This window comes from Gracilinanus agilis, chromosome 1 (genome assembly GCF_016433145.1).
Source record: "Gracilinanus agilis isolate LMUSP501 chromosome 1, AgileGrace, whole genome shotgun sequence".
In the NCBI taxonomy this organism is placed as follows: Eukaryota; Metazoa; Chordata; class Mammalia; order Didelphimorphia; family Didelphidae; genus Gracilinanus; species Gracilinanus agilis.
Genome location: NC_058130.1, coordinates 611609547 through 611628014, shown reverse-complemented (window position 1 = coordinate 611628014; position 18468 = coordinate 611609547). Strand labels below are relative to the sequence as shown.

The window sequence follows — 18468 nt, the reverse complement described above, 5'->3', positions numbered from 1 at the left end:
TTTTTCTCCTTTGCTCAAATACTGACTTCTTTTAACCAAAAAAAGGTCAAATTCCTCTGGCTGGCATTATAGGTCTTCTGTATTCTTGGGCAATCTTTTTTCTGGACTTATCTCATATTCTTCCCTATAGGCCCTCAATAAGTTCTGATGTACCCAAGGTAGACTATAGAATACTCTATACTTTCCTGCCTTTGCTTATATTATACCCTCTCCCAGAAATGGAATTCTCCCACTTCATTCATGGAACTTATTCTTTAAAGCCCAAACCAAATACGCTTCCTTCTAGAAAACCTTCCCTAATCTCTCCACTTAATAATAAGCCTTTCCTTATAAAGTCCTCACATAATACTCTTTTTTTTGCAACTTTCTAGTAGAAATCTTCATGTATGTGCATGTCATTATCTCCAAAAAACTGTAGACTCCATAAAAGTAGGGACTACGACTAATTCAAATTTCGTTTTTCTCTGAAAATTAAATATGCTGTCCTTCACACAGTATTTCTTAAATGTCTGTTCAACTGAATTTTCCTTTAGGATAAAATTTAAAACTTTTAAAACTCTATATAATCCAGCCCCAATCTATCTTTCCAGACTTACTGGAGATTACTTCCCCTCTAACACTCTGAAATCTGGCTAAATTGGCCTTTTCTCTGTTATTCATACATGCCATTCTGTCTTACATTTCTGTGTCCTTGCACTGGCTGACATCCATGCCTAGAATATTCTTCCTGCTTATCTTCTGCTCAGTTTCTCTTCTTTTAAGATGTAGCACAAGTGCCATCTTCTACATAAAGCCTTTGCTGATTCTCCCCCTTGCTACTGCTCTCCCTTCCAAATTACCTTGTATTTTACCACTTTTTGTATCTTTGTATTCATTCACTTTATATTTATGCTTTATATATTTTATCTGTACTTGTTTTGTCTTCCATTAGAATATAAATACATTGCAAGTAAGGATTTTTTCATTCTTTGTACCTGTATCTCTAGCACCCACTACCTGGCACAGAGTAGGCACTTAAATACTTGACTGGTAGACTAAACTGAATTTAGATTTTCCATACCTACAATGTGTGGCATATAACTTGATACACAACTACCTTTCCATACTGGCATACACATTAGTTGAAAACTATATATTTAGGACATCTATATAAAAATATACTTAATTTACATATATATACTTTACATAGTATGAATATCTATAAAAAGATGACTAACAATGTTGAATTCTGCTATCTATGCACTTTCAAAACAGAAGATGTAAGAATACTCAGGCACTAGAGGCCCTAGAAATTAATAACAAAAAAGAACTATATAGCAAAGTATCAACATATCTGTCACAATAAATAAGAAACTTTTTTGCCTAAAAATATTTCATAGATTAAAAAAAAGTTTTTCACTGAAATTTCTTATTAAAACTCATTTTTATGCTTTTTTACATTTTTTACTTGATGATTTCTTTATTCCTCACAGTGACCACAAAGTCTGGTTATTCAGGAAATGTTTACTAACTGTGTAACTTGGGATGTGTCACCACTTCCCTGTGCATAAGTCAATCCAGCTGGAAAACTGGTTAGATAGAACAGACATTGTAAATAATATTGCTGCTCTGAAAAGATATCCTACAGTCATTAAAATATTTTCATCTACTTATTACAATTTGACTGTTCTGGAGAAACAATATCCTACTTTCACAAAGGGTAGACATGCACACACAAAAAAGTTAAAGACTATCTCTAGAGACTCTGGAACTGTAAGTAAAGTATAAGAGAAAACAATTCAATTTAAAGTCTGAGAAAATGCTTTGTAAATGTGTTTTGCATCCTGTAACTAGAGCATCTAAAATCTAATTACTTATTATGTAGCCAAGGCTTTTTATGGGAAACAACTACAATGTAGTATGCCAAACAAATCTACTCCAGTCAGATTATGAGAGAAACTTGGAGATAAATGTTTTCACACTATCATAGAATTTGAATATGATGCTGACTGAAATGATAAGCGTAATTTCAGTGCAAAATAGAAAAGACGGCATGTTTCACTTAACTCAGGTAGACTCTCCTGCATTAGAAATAATTGAGGTTCAGTATTCAGTATACTGAGAGTATTCTCAGTATAAGTGAGACTCAGTATATATATTAATAATATACCTGGGCCCAAAATGAGTTCTTCATTCCCTTGGAATGTTAAATCAGTAATGTTAAGAGTGAAGAGGGAAAAGGGGCTACATTTCAAGGAATGTGGTTTGGAAAATAAAATAACTGTGGGTCCAGGAACTAAAATACTTTGCAAAATACATTATTCAGAATCTATCACCCATTCAGTACTGAGCCTGAGACATAGCCTAGAATTTTCTTTTTAAACCCCTGCCTTCTGTCTTAGAATTAATATTGTGCATTGGTTCCAGGACAGAAGAGCAGTAATGACAAGGCAATGAAGGTTAAGTGACAAACAATAGTCTAGGGTCACAAAGTTAGGAAGTATCTGAAGTCAGATTTGACCTCCTGTCTCTAGGCCTGGGTCTCAGTCCACTGAGCAACCTAGCTGCCCCTTACCTTAGAATTTTTTAACAAACCCTATATCAAAGAAACAGATTCTTCATTATATATGTTCAGAATAAATTAATATTGAGTTATTTGGAGATACTGAAATTTAGACATTAAATCTGACCATGTATACTTACATATCTATACTATATATGCACGCATCTTAATAGCACTTATTATATAATACAGAAATTTAGGACTTCAAAATAAGATGAGACATTTTATGTAAAAATGATAAAACAGAAAAGTTTAAATGCATAAATAAATAATGTCACAAACAAGGAAAGAATGATAATCTAATACTTGTGAGATTTTATATATATATATAAGATTTGGCAAGCTTTAACACGCTATACAGATGTCAGCTGCTATTGTTATATATGCAGGGTAATAATAATAATAGCTAGCATTATTATGAGCGCTAGGTGACAGTGGATTGAGCATCAGGTCTGAAGTCAGAAAGATCAGAAAAGTCAAATTCAGACTCATACACTAGCTGTGTGGCTTTGGGCAAGTAATTGAATCTTGTTTGCCTCAGTTTCTTGATCTGTAAAACAAGCTAGAGAAGGAAATGGCAAACCGTTCCTGTATCTTTGCCAAGAAAATTCCAAATGTGTCATGAAGAGTTGGACACAAACAAGATAACTATACAACAGATATGTTATTTTAAAGGTTTACAAAACTTTATTAATATTATTTCATTTTCTTCTCACAACAACCCTGGGAGGTAGGAACTATTATTATCTCCATTTTACAGATGAGGAAACTGAAACAAATAAGGATTAAATGATGTCCAGTCACACAGCTAGTAAGTATCTGATGCTAATATAAATTACTCCCTAGCAAATATCTTTCTTACATGATATCTCTAATTTTATAATACTCTAATGATCCCAATAAATAAAATTCTAAATAAAAATTAATTTTAAATAGTTAATAATTAAACATTCTATGTGGTGGCATTCTTACAGTAGAGATAAGGAATTAATTAAGAAATCAAACTAGGCGGGGCATCTGGGTAGCTCAGTGGATTGAGAGCCAGGCCTAGAGATGGGAGGTCCTAGGTTCAAATCTGGCCTCAGACACTTCCCAGCTGTGTGACCCTGGGCAAGTCACTTGACCCCCATTGCCTACCCTTACCACTCTTCTGCCTTCGAGCCAATATACAGTACTGACTCCAAGATGGAAGGTAAGGGTTTAAAAAAAAAAAAAAAGAAAGAAATCAAACTAGGGTGTTATAAATCAAAAAGTCCTAGACAATGTCCACTATTATTCATTTTTTCTTTAAAAAAAAAAACCTTTGTAATAACTCATAACTTTTGGGAGTATTTCATTGTTATCTACCAACTTAAACATAACTAAATCATACTGGCTCAAATCCAGAAAATCATCTTTAGAATTTGCTTCCTGAAAAATAAGTTTTTGTACTTATTCATTTAAAAAAGCAAAACATCATTAGAATACTCTGAAGTATTACATTGCATTTAAACATGAAGTTTCAAATAAATATATTTCAAACTGAGAAACTCTGGATAACAATGTGGTGGGCTCAAAATTAATTCAATGTTCCCTTTTATCAACATTTTAAATATTTTAGAATAAGTAAAAATAATTATCCTTTCACTACTAAATTTTAATGTTGTCAGAGGGATTTCATTTCTATGGAAACTAATTCAAAAGGATGAGCAAATTATACTTAATGATTCTAATGCCCTGCTCTTTGTCCCAGATAGCTGACCTATATTTTCCAGAGGTAGCATTATAACCTAGAGCTCTTCCCGCCCCCCCCACAACAAAATATTCTGGGTTTCAGTATTTAATTGAGCAAATGTTAACTTTTAATTGGGCAACACACTCTATTCTTAATCCTTTCATTATTTTATAAAACAAGAAAAAAGGCAGAGAACTTGATGAAAAACTGTTTGCAGCATGATTTTCTCCCTTACTTCTTTAGCAAGATTTGGATGGATTACTAAAAAGATCTCTAAAGTAGACTTACAGATAAGTTAGAAAATTTCTTTGAAACACATTTTTATCAACTTACAAAATCAGTTTGCCTTATCCACATTTATTTCATAATATAGCTCTACCTCACTATAGTCTTACCACTATCAATCAATCAACATTATATTTTATTCTCTTTATACTTCTCCTTGTATTTTGAAATAAGAGCACAAAGAGCACAAAGAAATAAGAGCTCTTTCAGAATCTTCTGATTACATAATTTAATAGTTGGATGGACCTTAGAAGTTATCTAATCCAACCTTCTACCCAATCCTTTCTACAACATTTTGGACATATAGTCATCTTGCTTTCACTTGAACCTCACTACTTATACTTACTCAGGCAACTTTTTTTACTGGGCAACTAAAAAAAATAATTTCCCCCTTATGTTGAACTAAAATCTGCCTTCTTTCAACTTCCAGTCAATGCATGTTTTTATTCTCTCAAAGAATAAGACTATTACCATTTTCTATAGAGCAACTTTTCAAATATTCAAAGATAGCTATCATGTTCTTTAGTATTTTCTCTAGATTCAAACATCTCCAATTCCTTCAAAAACTCATTTGATAAGGACTTTCTAATTTCTCACCATCCTGGCCACATTTTTCTGAAAGAACTCAAATTTATAAATATGCCCCTTAAAATGTGCAACCAAGAACTGATCAAGTTTTAAATGAGGCCTCCAGAACATGTGATAATTCACTTGACAAATATTCATTTAATGTCTACTATCTAGTGAACCCCATGCTAGACAATGGAGAGTGTATAAAGTTTATGTGCCTTTTTGGAAAACTACTGTATCCAGCTATATGGGGCCAGAGCATGTATGTGAATTGTACTATCCAGTGAGATGTTTTGTATATCCTTTTTAGTATCTATGTTAGAAGATTACCTTTAAAGAAGAATATCGGGGGCAGCTGGGTAGCTCAGTGGATTGAGAGTCAGGCCTAGAGAAGGGAGGTCATAGGTTCAAATCTGGCCTCAGCCACTTCCCAGCTGTGTGACCCTGGGCAAGTCACTTGACCCCCATTGCCCACCCTTACCACTCTTCCACCTAGGAGCCAATACACAGAAGTTAAGGAGAAGAAAAAGAGGAAGAGGAAGAGGAGAAAGAGGAAGAGGAAGAAGAAGGAGGAGAAGGAGAAGGAGAAGGAGAAGGAGAAGGAGAAGGAGAAGGAGAAGGAGAAGGAGAAGGAGAAGAAGAAGAAGGAGAAGAAGGAGAAGGAGAAGAAGAAGAAGAAGAAGGAGAAGAAGGAGAAGAAAATTTAGACAAAACAAAGATAAAGCAAATGTGTTGTTTCAAGAGGAGGGAGAAGGTACCTAGTAGGAAGAATTCAGCATCAATCTCAAAAATTATAGAGAAGTGAAGGAGAATGATGACTAAAGAAAGGTCATTAGTTACAAATTATGACATCACTAGTGATCCTTAAGAGAGCAGTTTCAGTAGAACAGTTAATGCAAAAACTAGAATACTAGAGATAAGGAACAGGTGGCAAAGAAGTGAAAGCATCAAAATGTGGGAAAATAGCTGTTGAATGGGGTTCTAAGACTGGTAGAAAAAAGAAAGTAGACTTGGAATGAGTGAGCTAGATTGGAGTTATGGTACTGCCACACTAGATATGACATAAAACAAGTCATTCTTCTCTGGGCTTCTGTTTGCCCTCCTGTAAAATGATCGCCAAGGTCCCCAGAGTTCTAATATTCTGTGAATTCTGTGAACACCAACATTGTAATGATGTAGCCTATGACTATATATCTGTTTCACCATACTACAAATTCACCAAATTTGTTTAATTCATCTAGCATTTTTTCATGGGCATTTCTTTTACTATAAGTCAACTCCACAGTGTACTTTTAATATTTTTTAAAAAATGCAAAGGAAGATTTTATATTAATTACTACTAAATTTAATCTTAACCTTATTCAACACATAATCATAACAGATCAAGGTCATTTTGAACTTTAATTCCATCGCCAACTGCATTTCCTATTCCTCTTGGCTTTGGATCATCTCCAAATTTGATAAACATGACTTACAAGTCTACCATCATGCCATTGATAAAAATGTTCAACATAACTGGGACAAGGACAAAGCTAAATCATATGCCATTAAATACCTTCTGCAGCATGACACTGAAATTAGTCTGAGGTAATTAACCAACATTCTGAGCTACTATTTTAAACAAGGGTAAATGCAACACAATGATACTATCACTCAGCACCATTTCTCCATCTTATTTACAAGGATATCACAAGACTATGAAATACACATCAAGGTATACTGTGGCAATACCACAATTAATTAATATAATGATTTTTTAATTTTTAATTTTTTTATTTTTTAGAAAAATTTTTCCATGGTTACATGATTCATGTTCTTGCTCCCTCTCCTCCCACCCCCCAGTAGCCAGATGTAGACTCTTAATGACCTCCCTAGAACAATTATCAATAATATGGAAATAGATCTTGACTGATGACACAGGAAGAAACCAGTGGAAATATAATGATTTTACCAAAACAAAAGAAATAGTTAAGCATAATTTGTTCTTTTTTTTTTTAAACCTTCACTTGTCTTGGAGTCAATACTATGTATTGGCTCCAAGGCAGAAGAATGGTAAGGGCTAGGCAATGGGGGTTAAGTGACTTGCCCAGGAGCTAGGATGTGTCTGAGGCCAGATTTGAACCCACGACCTCCCATCTCTAGGCTTGGCTCTTAATCCACCAAGGCACCCAGCTGCCACCCGTAATTTGTACTTAATTAATTTTTACAAGATCTTAGTAGTCAACACATTATTTCAAGTTTACTCAAATTATACATATAACAATCCATTACAGGATTCTCCCAGGAATTGGAAGTCAAGCTTATTTATGAAACCACCTTTTTGAAAAATTGGGATATTTCATATATACACATTTGTGTGTGTATCACACACATACACACACAAATGTGTATGTACTGTCTTATTGATGACTTTTTCTTTACATTAAAGGCATTTTCCATCTCACTGACTAAATCTTCTCTTGTGACAAAGAAACATAATGAAACAAAAATATTCAATAAAGACCATATCTAACAATGTATATAATATGCTTCATGACATGATTCTTAAAGATTATAGGTCCATCTGTAGTTTCTTTCCATTTTCTAAGACATAATTTAAGTCTGGAAACTTGAATTTAAATTGGCTTTTAATTGATACTTCTTTGATTCTTTCTTTCTCATGTTTTCTTACCTTTTTCAGTTAGAACATTATTAATTTGATGACAAAGATGGAAGATAAAGTCAAAAAGTTCTATCTTTTCTCAGTCATATATATACAATCTTCTTTGTTCTCAAGAAAATATAGATGATATATTCATATCATGATATTCATATAATATATAATTTCACTCAAATCTCATAAAAATTTTATATATGCCAAACATGATAAAAAGTTTGAGTTTTTTTGTTGTTATTTTTTTTTATCTTGGCATTATCTCAACATAGAATTATCTCAATATACATAGAATTCAACAGTAAGTAAACTTTAGTCCTGATTCTCAACAATAAGTAAAGTTTAGCCTGGTAGAGTCTATAACTCTATTCTTTTTTGGATGGAGATAGTATTGGACTCTTTCAAAATTAGTCTCTTCCACTCTTCACTGCAAATTAAAATATGTCCTTTTGTACAGATGCTATTTCCAAAGTGTCTTATATTCTTCCAAAATGTTTATACAGTATTAAGTTGTAATTTTGTAAACAGAGATAATTAAAGATATCAGGTCTAATTTTATGAAAATACAAACTATGCTTATTTTTTCTAAATGTGAATTTAGTTAAGATCTAATAAATATAAGTAAAAAACTACCTAGTAAATGATTTACTCCATACCATAATATGATCATTCATTAAACAACCCATCTGCAAGCATGAAGTGCTTTCTTTTATACGAGGATTATAACATAAGAAATTTGCTGTTTCTGACTTGCCAGGAAAGATCTACATTTCCATTCTGGAATTTTTGTTAGAAATAAGCCTTTTTTTCTCTCTCTTTCAGTTTTCAGAAACTACATTTAAGAGTAAAGATAAAATATTCGAAGGGGGGAAAAAGGCTTTGCCCCTTGAGATATGGATAACTTAAGCACTCTTAATTCAATCTAGGACACTTTATCTATAGCAAGAGTCAGAAAATCCTAGCCACTGCCAATTTTGTTCAGATTATAAACTAATTTTTACCTTTTTAAATATAACAAAACTTTATTTTAAAATGAAAAACCCATTTTAGTTCCCTGGAAGTTTGTCATCCCTGTGCTAGAGAATTATTTCATCAACTTAAAATATTTTATATGACTAAGTCAAAGGATAATTTTTGTTAATATTTTTAGTTTATAATGAGATATCATTTTAAATCTAAGATAAATATTCTCTATTCAATTTTACCTTTCTTTGTTCCTGCTCCTTCTGCTGAAGTTTATGGACTAAATGGGTAGCTGCTTGCACTGCAACAGAATAATAGAGAGTGATAATCAGTCCAAGTACAAGAGAAAAATAGACTCTTACAATTTTAGAGTTGAAAAAAATATTAGGGCTCAATTAGACCAACCTTCTTGTTTCAGAGAGAGAAACTGAAACCCAGAGAGAATACAGCCAGATTGGGAATTGAATCCAAAAATGTTAAGGGCTTTAAACAATTGCAACATCACTATATATTTTGCAAGTATGTCAATTTGCCAAGAAAATGTTTGCCAATACATATAAGAAAATCACTACAATAATAACCAAACAAACCCAAAGCAAAAACTTCATCTCTTAACTATTCTAGAAACCAAGTAAATATATATTCCTCTGATTACATACCACAACATAATTACCCAACACATTTCTCAGGCCCTCAAAAAATGTACAATTCCTGTTAAGCTACTTATTGGAAGCAATTATCTTTTAATCTCTAATTGATATTTCCTATTCTATTCCTATTATCACAATTCTAATCTAAGTATCATACTTAGATTACCCCAAGTTTCCAAACTATTCACCCTACTACATTACAAGGCAATAATCATCAAAATAACTTAGTACTGGTTAAAAAAAAACAGCAAAGTTAACAGTGGAGTAAATTACACATACAACATATAGAAGCAAAATAACATAAGAGTCTAGTGCTTGGTAGATGTGAAGACCACAGCTTTTCGGGGATCTACAAGAAGTGCTAAGAAAACTAGAAAGCAATCTGGCAGAAATTGAGTTTAGAAGAACATTTTGTACCACATGCTCCAAATTGATATGTAGCCTAAATAGAAAAGGTCTATAAGAATAATTAGAGCCAGCCACCAAAGTTATGAAGAAGGGAGATAGAGAGAGTCTATGAGGTGAGACTCTTCTAGCTCTCCCCTCCTGCCAAATATACACTCTGAGACTTCAAGGGGATGTCACCCCAAAACTGGGTGACCTGGATGGTCGTGCCACCCCACAGGAGTTGGGGGCAAGGCTTCCCTTTAAGATGAGGTATGAGGGACCCCAATCGGATTCTGAATGAGGGCGGGGTTCACACATGCCTCCCCCAAGGTCAGTCAACTTCATAGTGGGTAGTCTGGCTTCAAGATGGAGGCAGCCAGACCAAGCTATGGTTCCCCTCCCCCTCATTGTCACTCAGGCTCTCTGGAACGCTATCTGACTAATGAATGGCTGTTATTGACATCAATAGAGGGATTGGGGAAAGGGGTGTGGGGCAGTCGGATTTTGGGGTGCCCTCTTCTCTATTTCTATGGGGTCCAACACTTGGGTGGGAACCTTTGGGGTTCCTGCTCCTAAGCGTCTCCCCTCGCCTCTTCTCCTTCAGTTTCTATTTCTATTTCCTATTTCTATCCTTTTCTATAATTGCAAAGTCAAACTGGAAAGGGTTTCTCAGCAAGGTTGGGAAATGGGAGGAGACTGAGAGATTGCTTCCAAAATGGAGTCCCCAAAACTTAGCTAACTCTATTGTTGAAGTCTTGATGGGTGAGAAGCAACAGAATGCCTTTGACCAGGGAATCAGGGTTTCAATGTCCAAAGAAAGATCCTCAGGAAGCCCTCAGGACTGGATCCGAACTGAGATGTTCTCCTCCTCCCCCTCTCAGTCCTCCGCCGGAAGGCCTTTTCTCCTCCTTCCTCTGGAGAATTCCCAGAATTTCCTTTGGTCTTAACTGTCACCAACTGTCACCAACTGTCAGCTACTCCTTCTCTGGCTCCTCCTGACCCATCCACCTCACACAAATACCATTCTTACAGGTCACATCATAAATAAGTTAGAAGGAAAAAAATTACTCTTCAAATATATGAAGATGGGAGACGTTCATAACAAAACAAAAGGATAAGAAAGGATCACAACAAAAAAAAATGGAAAATTATGAGTTTGTAAAATAAAAAAGGTTTGGCATAAATACAACCAATATAGCTAAGACTAGAATGGGAAAAAAATCTTTGCAGCAATTTTTTCTGATAAAAGTCCAAGACATTAGGAACTGATTCAAATTTATAAGATTAAGAGCCATGAAATGAAGAGTAATTTTTACTCTTCATTTCCCATCAGCTATACTTTATGAATCTGGCTCCACTATCATCATTCCTTGCCAAGAGAAGCTTATCAAGAAACTCATCATCTCAGAGATTGCATCAGCTTTGATACTCACATAATGTCAGTGCCCTCAGTTGCCTCGATCCTTCTGATTGGAGGGCTGGAGCAAAGAGCAAAAAAGAACCAAAGCCTCCATTTAAAGAAGGATCAGAAGCCTAGTCATTTCCCAACTAGATCCAGTTTTCTTTTGCGTATTGCATTCCTCATTACACTACAAGTTTCTTGAGGGCAAGGACTGAGTTCATTTTTCTTATTGTATCCCTAGCACTTAGCACAGTAAGGGCTTAATAAATGTATATTGTATTGTATCATATCGTTTTCAAGGGGGAAAGTCTAAGCAATCAAATAACTATAGGAAAAAATACTACAAAAATCATTAATTAGAAAAATGAAAATTATGGCAACTCTGATGTTTTATCTCAGACCTATAAGATTGTAAAGGTTGACAAAAAGGGGAGATAACAAATGTTGGTTAGACTTTGAAAAGAGGTACATTAATACATTGGTAGAACTGTGACTTGGTGCATCTATTCTGGAAAACAATTTGGAACTACACCCAATATATTCAATAAACATTTATTAGTAGCTTTCTATTCGCTGAACATTGTTTTAAACCAATGGGGATACAAGAAGAGGAAAAAAACCAGCCCTTGTCCTCAGAGCTGACAATCTAATGGGGGAGATGTTATTAGATTGTGTATACCCTTTGAATCAGCAATACCACAACCAAGTCAAAACACCAAAGAAATCAGAGGAAGAGGGAAAACTATTCATAGTAGCTCTTTTTACTCTTAAATGTAGTTTCTGAAAAGTGAAAGAGAGAGAAAAAAAGGCTTATTTTTAACAAAAATTCCGGAATGGAAATGTAGATCTTTCCTGGCAAGTCAGAAACAGCAAATTTCTTATGTTATAATCCTTGTAGAAAAGAAAGCACTTCATGCTTGCAGATGGGTTGTTTAATGAATGATCATATTATGGTATGGAGTAAATCATTTACTAGGTAGTCTTTTTATGTTGGCAAAGAACTACAACTATTGCTGTTATAAATGAAGTGGGTAATTTCTAGAAATCTGGGCAAATCTTTATGAATCAATGCAGAGTAGAGTACAATACTAGGAGAGCAATTTAGATTATATAATGGGGAGAGCAAATTACATTATATATATATTATAATTAAAAGGAGAGCAAATTACATTATATATAAATTTGAACAACTTTGAAAGACTTAAAAACTCTAACTAATGCAATGACCAACCATTCTTCCAGGGGATTGATTATGAGGAATGCTATTTACTTCTAGAAAGAAAGAAAGAAAAGAAATAAAAGGAATGACTGGAAAACAGTATGAAAAATGAAGATTAGTTTGTACTCCCAAATTTCATATTCTGCAAAGGTGAGCCTAGTCTTTGGCAGGGAGGGGTTGAGGAAATTTAGCAAAAAGGAAGACCTCAAATCACATCTTCAAAAGTTCCCAGGGCTGACATTTCCTAGCTGTGTGGTCTTGGGCAAGTCACACTTAAGTTGCCTAGTCTTTACTGCACTTCTGTCTTGAAAATCCAACTGAAGGTAAGGGTTTAAAAAACAGAAAAAAAAATGTGGATAGCAATGAAAGAAAACACATAATATTTTCTGTGCATACAAAATTAACAGTGGATAAGTATCAACAGAAATATAAAATAAAAAAATTAACAACCTAATAAGAAACTTGAACAATCTAATCTCAGAAAAAGAAATGCAACAAGCCTTAAAAGAAATTCCAAAGTAAAAAACTTCTGGTCCAGACAGATTCACAAATCAATTCCACCAAAGGTTTAAAGAAGTTAATATCATTTATATTTTCATATACTAAAATGGATTTGGCATCTCTCATAGATTTCAGTTTTCCATCCACTGATGGGGATTGTAACCGATACATCCTTACTCATCTTAAGTAAATTTTATCTACCTCCTCTGATAAACTTGACTTGCATTCATCCCAAGTGAGGGTAATCTTCACTTTTTCCTGATATCACAAAGACACAGTGGAAGAAATAGGCTGTCTAAGAAGTATCTCTTGCCCTTACCAAAGAATCAGCCTATATTTTTCAAGCGTCCATTTCATGGATGACATCTTTTACACCAATTCTTTGTAGTTTTAAAATTTTTATGTATTTCACTCACATTCAAAAAGCATCTCCAAAATATCCTGATACTTAGCCTTGAAACTGCTGAAAGACAGTTTGCTCTCCTTGTTTTAAGTTTCGAGACCACTCATTCTATTTACACTGATTGTCCAGGATATTATACTGGGGTGTGTGTGTGTGTGTGTGTACACACAAAACCATTTCCATTGTTATAGGTAATTTATAATTTATAAATAGACTTAAGTAGTGAGTAGGTAAAAGGCAAACCAACTGGCTGGCTGAGAATATTCTAAGCCAGAATGTTAAAAAGGGGTTTTGTCCAGAGAGACTGAGTTGACAGTTTCCTGCTTAGGAGGAAAGGTGTGAAGCTAGAAGCTACTGTTCAACTAGTCTATGGACTATTTGGGATCTCCAAATCTGGTGGGATCACCACCAGAGGAGGTGGATCTACAAATCAAGATATAAAAGGAAGATCTAGGTAGAGTTGGGAGTTTTCCTGCAGTTGATGAACAGCTTCAGAAGTCCTGTACTCCCTAGCCCTTGTGGATTATCTTGCTGAGTCCAGAAGTGTTCCTGAGTCTAAACTGCACCTGGAAATCATCGAGGACATTGTGTGAGATTCCCAAAGCCCTGTCACACTCAGCTAAGCCACTGCTGGCTGTCAGGTAGCTTAAGATTAGCCAACTCAACTGCCACCATTCTCTGGCAGTTGGTCCCTAAGAAGTTAGAAACCCCTCTCCCTCCAATCTCATCCTTACCAAACCATTAAACTTAACTTTGTTTCAACTTCCTTGTCATTCTCTCCCCCAACCACCAAGAACCCACAGAGATTTTAACTGTATTGTTAAATACAGTTGTTGTATTTACAGGCTGTTGTAAATACAGGCTGTTGTGAAAGTTCAGTTACTATTATTTTTCCCAATCTGTTTTCCCATTTCCCTTGAAGTTTCATTAGTTTTATTTGTTACCCCTTTCCCCAATGGGGTCTCTGTGCCTTATTGTGTGTTTCCCTGAATTTTCAGTTTCTTCCCTGTCAGTTGTCAAGTCTCCATTCTTTCACCATGTACATACATATACGGGGTTTCCAAAAAATAAAACTTTGGGGACATCCTTTATGATACTTTGTCTAAGATATATGTATAATATGTATATGTATTAGGTATATTATAAGGATGATATTAGAAAATAAGTCCTGTTATATTTGTTTAGAGATAAGAAGTAAAGAAGCTGGCTTGAGAAAGAACTGGAGTTTCAAACAGAGCTGAGACAGTGTCAGTTTCAAATGTTGACAGTTTAATGGTTTTTCCTGTGATAGTTACTCTCTCTGGGTGTGGTAGTTGGTCTCTAGCAGTTGGCAAAGTCACTGACAGAGATTCTCTCTCCTGTCTGAGGTAGAAGGAAAGGAGGAAAAGACGTGAAGGAGCTTAGTGTTTTCTTTTTCCAACTTTTTCCAACTTGACTATCTATTGATATTTATATAGATTGATTTAACTCTGAGAAGACCAAAGAAAAGACCTGGTCTTTGGTTTGGACTCTGAGTCTACTAAGACTCAGAGTCCTAACTTGATTCTTATTGAGACTCAATCAACTAGCCTTTGTTATTTTTATAACTTGGAGGCGAACTTAAGAATTATAAGGATAATAGGGGTAGTTTATTTAGAATAGTAAAAACTGGGGTTAGTCAGATCAGGAAAGATTAGTGTAGCCTGTGAAAACAGGAGAAGCAGTTCCTTGTGGAACTAAGGAGTTTTATTTGAGTGGAGTTAGAATCCCTTAGAGTTAGAAATCCTTTTATCCTTATATATTTCAATAAATACCTTATTTTTTATAACAAGAGTCTCTTTAGTGTCCTTGCACCTGGCCCTGAAGAGAAGTTCATTTATGAGCTTCACTTCACTGATATAAACTGAAGATACTTTGCAAGCAAAGCAAGCAGAGTATCAGAAATTAGTTTATAATCAATAACCAATCCATTGCCTATATTAGTTAATCACTTAATTCACCTTTTATCTTTAAAGTTTCATTATATAAAATATAATTATGCATTATATAACTTATTAATATATAACTTATTAATAAATAACTATACCATATTAATGGTTTATTAATATATAATGGTATTAATATGTAACTTTTAATATATAGCTATACCATATTATTATAATTATGATATTTCATCATTTAATGAATACTGATTAGTGAATCATCATATAATGAATAATTATATTACATGTATAATGTATGTATAACATATGCTATCTCATTAGATGCTATGTTATATTAAAATGATATTGAATTATAAATCAATTATAATTACTGCTATATAATAATATATTAATAACATACAATACATAATGATATATTTGATATAATTATATATAATATGTATACATATTTTACACACATATCTTGAACATGTGTATATGTATATGTTGTTGTTTGGGGGTTAGAGTTATGTCTGATTCTTCAAGACCCTATTTGGAGTTTTCTTGGCAAAGATGCTGAAGTATTTGCCATTTCCTTCTCTACCTCATTTTAAGGATGAGGAAACTAAGATATGCAGGATTAAATCACTTCTTCAAAAGTTCCCTGAGTTGACACTTCCTAGCTGTGTCACACAGGGTCACACAGATAGTAAGTGTCTGAGGCCAGATTTAAACTCAGGAAGATGAGTCTTCCTGACTCAGACCTGGCACTCTACCCACTATCCCACCTACCTGCAACACAGGTATGAATAATAAATATTATAACACACACTGTGAGGGACCAACTATTTGTTGTTATCTAGTTATGTGCCTAGCACTTAGTGGGCACTGTTATTTTTAAAAATGATAAAGGCTGATATTATGAGGGAAAATATTTTAATTAAAGCCATGTTGATAAAAATAATTAGACCATGTGCCTGTAAAAATTCAAAATACTGCCAGTCCCCATCTTCTCTACGTAGCCAAAGAGATCGTCTCCAACCCGACCTCCAAATTTAAGCTGCGCTATAAGTTGGTTCCCGTTGTCTGACATTATCACGTCAGAAACTGGAAATCCATTGGATCACGGGAAATGTAGTTTCAAAGTCCCCCACATGTCCACAGGAAGTTTGTGAAATACTATTAAATGGGACCCCCAAGGTTCCAAACAACACAGCACTAAATAAGCATTTGCTAATTGACTGAATGATACTCTATCCCAGTGATGGCAAACCTTTTAAAGACCAAGTATTCAAACTGCAACCCTCATGTCACATGGGAGGTGCCCCCTTATCCCAGAGAGGGAAGGGAGGAAGTGCTCCCAACAGGCTTCTGGGCAGAGGGACGGGTGATGGGAGAAATGTCCTCAGGTGCACATATAAAGGGAAAGGGAAGTAGCCCCTTCCAGCACATGTGCCACAAGTTCACTAACACAGATCTATATGATTTTTCCAGTCTAACTAGTTATGAAGAATTTTTTGAGTTGAGGAATATTTGGAGGTCATCATCATTTACATAGAAACTCTCCTTAAGTTGGCCTCTGCTACATCTTTACATTACAGAAATGAACACATTTGGTGAGTATATCTTCCTGCTCTATGACTCACTTAATAATAATTATAAGGTTATCAAAAATGGTTATCTGTTATTATAACCTGCAAGGAATCTTGAATAATTATCCCAAAAAAATAATATATATAGTGTTGAAAGAGAGCTTTTAAGACATTGTTTTTGCTCTACTGAATCAAATTACCAACAATAATATGGTGGGGTTTTGCAGTTTCCACATAATTCAGTTAATTGCATAAAAGTAAAGATGTACAACATTGCTTGTAAAAGTCTGCCTGTTTCCTACTAGGCTCATTAAAGATATTCTTGAGGTGAGTGTAGATTCTCACAAATATTTTATACACATGGTAAAGCTAGTATATTGGTTGATAATTATTACTATTTCTTGATTTTCAGGATTAAAAAAACCTCACTTTTCCCCAAACATTTAGGTTTTTTTTTTTCTTTCCTTCATATACCTGGTGAATTCTTTATGACTTCTTATATGTCTCCATACATATATATAGTCTTGGGAGTCAGTTAATAAACATTTATTAAACATCTACTATGTATCAAGCATTGTGCTAAATGCTAGGGATACAAAGACAAGCATTAAATAGTCCCTTCCCCTAAGGAGCTCATAATATCCTGGTGAAAGACAATATAAAAGACAAAATAAAAAGAACCTGAAAAGTGGGGGTGAGGTAGGATACCTGATCAAAAGAGGCAACTCAGATGGGACATGATTTGAGGAATGAGTTAAAAGACTGACTTATCTCCACCTAGTCTGTATTTTATCATTCAAGTCACCAAGTATCAGTGCATGTCAATTTAATTTGAAGAGTATTAATGAGTTCTTCAAAGGATTTCTATGCCTCTTCATCCTCTATAACAGATGTTGGAAAATAAGCTACAATTATTTTTATGCTGGGTCTCTTCTCATACATTTATCACAGTGAAAGGGTTATGGAAAGACAAGCCCAATAATACACTGTAGGTAGAGCTCTGAACTAGTCCAACCATTCTGAGTATCAATTTAGAATTATGCAGCTAAATTGAATTAACTGTTTATGTTATTTGGCTCTACTGGACATATATCCCAGGGAAATCAAAGACAGAAATGAATTCTAATAATACCAAAATATTCACAGTATCACTTTCTGTGGCAACAAAGAACTAGATATAAAATAGGTACCTATTAAAGAAAGATTATATAAACTGTAGTTTATGAATATAACATTATGCAATAAGGAATCATGAATATGAGAAATTGAGAGAAGCATGAGATTTATATGAAATGATGTAAATCATATCCAAAATATAAATATCTCATTATTACATAGTATACGTGAAAAGATAAGTAAAAGTAAAAGAAAGCAAAACTCAGTGATTGATAATCCAATATTGACCCTTGAAAAGACATTTCCTTCTGCTCAACAGAAAGGCAGAGTTAATAACAATGACAGTATTGCATACAGTGTTTGATATAAGCTCCCTATTGATTGTTTTTGATGAGCTCTTTTTTTGTTATTATAAGTAAAGAGGAGGGGACGGAGAGAGAATTACTCCAAAAATAAAACTGATATAAAAATAAAGGATTTTGATAAAACATTTAAAAAATAGCCCCAGTTCTTTCAGAACTACTGACAAATAAAAAAATGTAAACTGTACCATAAGCATTTCATTCAAGC

The 18468-nt window shown here is 34.1% G+C and overlaps 1 protein-coding gene across 1 annotated transcript in view; it reads right to left on the bottom strand.

The window, feature by feature from the left end:
* The window catches only part of BLOC1S5 (biogenesis of lysosomal organelles complex 1 subunit 5), an 84728-nt gene that overhangs the window by 20611 nt on the left and 45649 nt on the right, over positions 1-18468 (bottom strand). The window contains exon 4 of the mRNA XM_044667787.1: positions 8970-9028. Coding sequence (XP_044523722.1) covers positions 8970-9028 — 59 coding nt within the window. The remainder of the gene's footprint in view (positions 1-8969; positions 9029-18468) is intronic.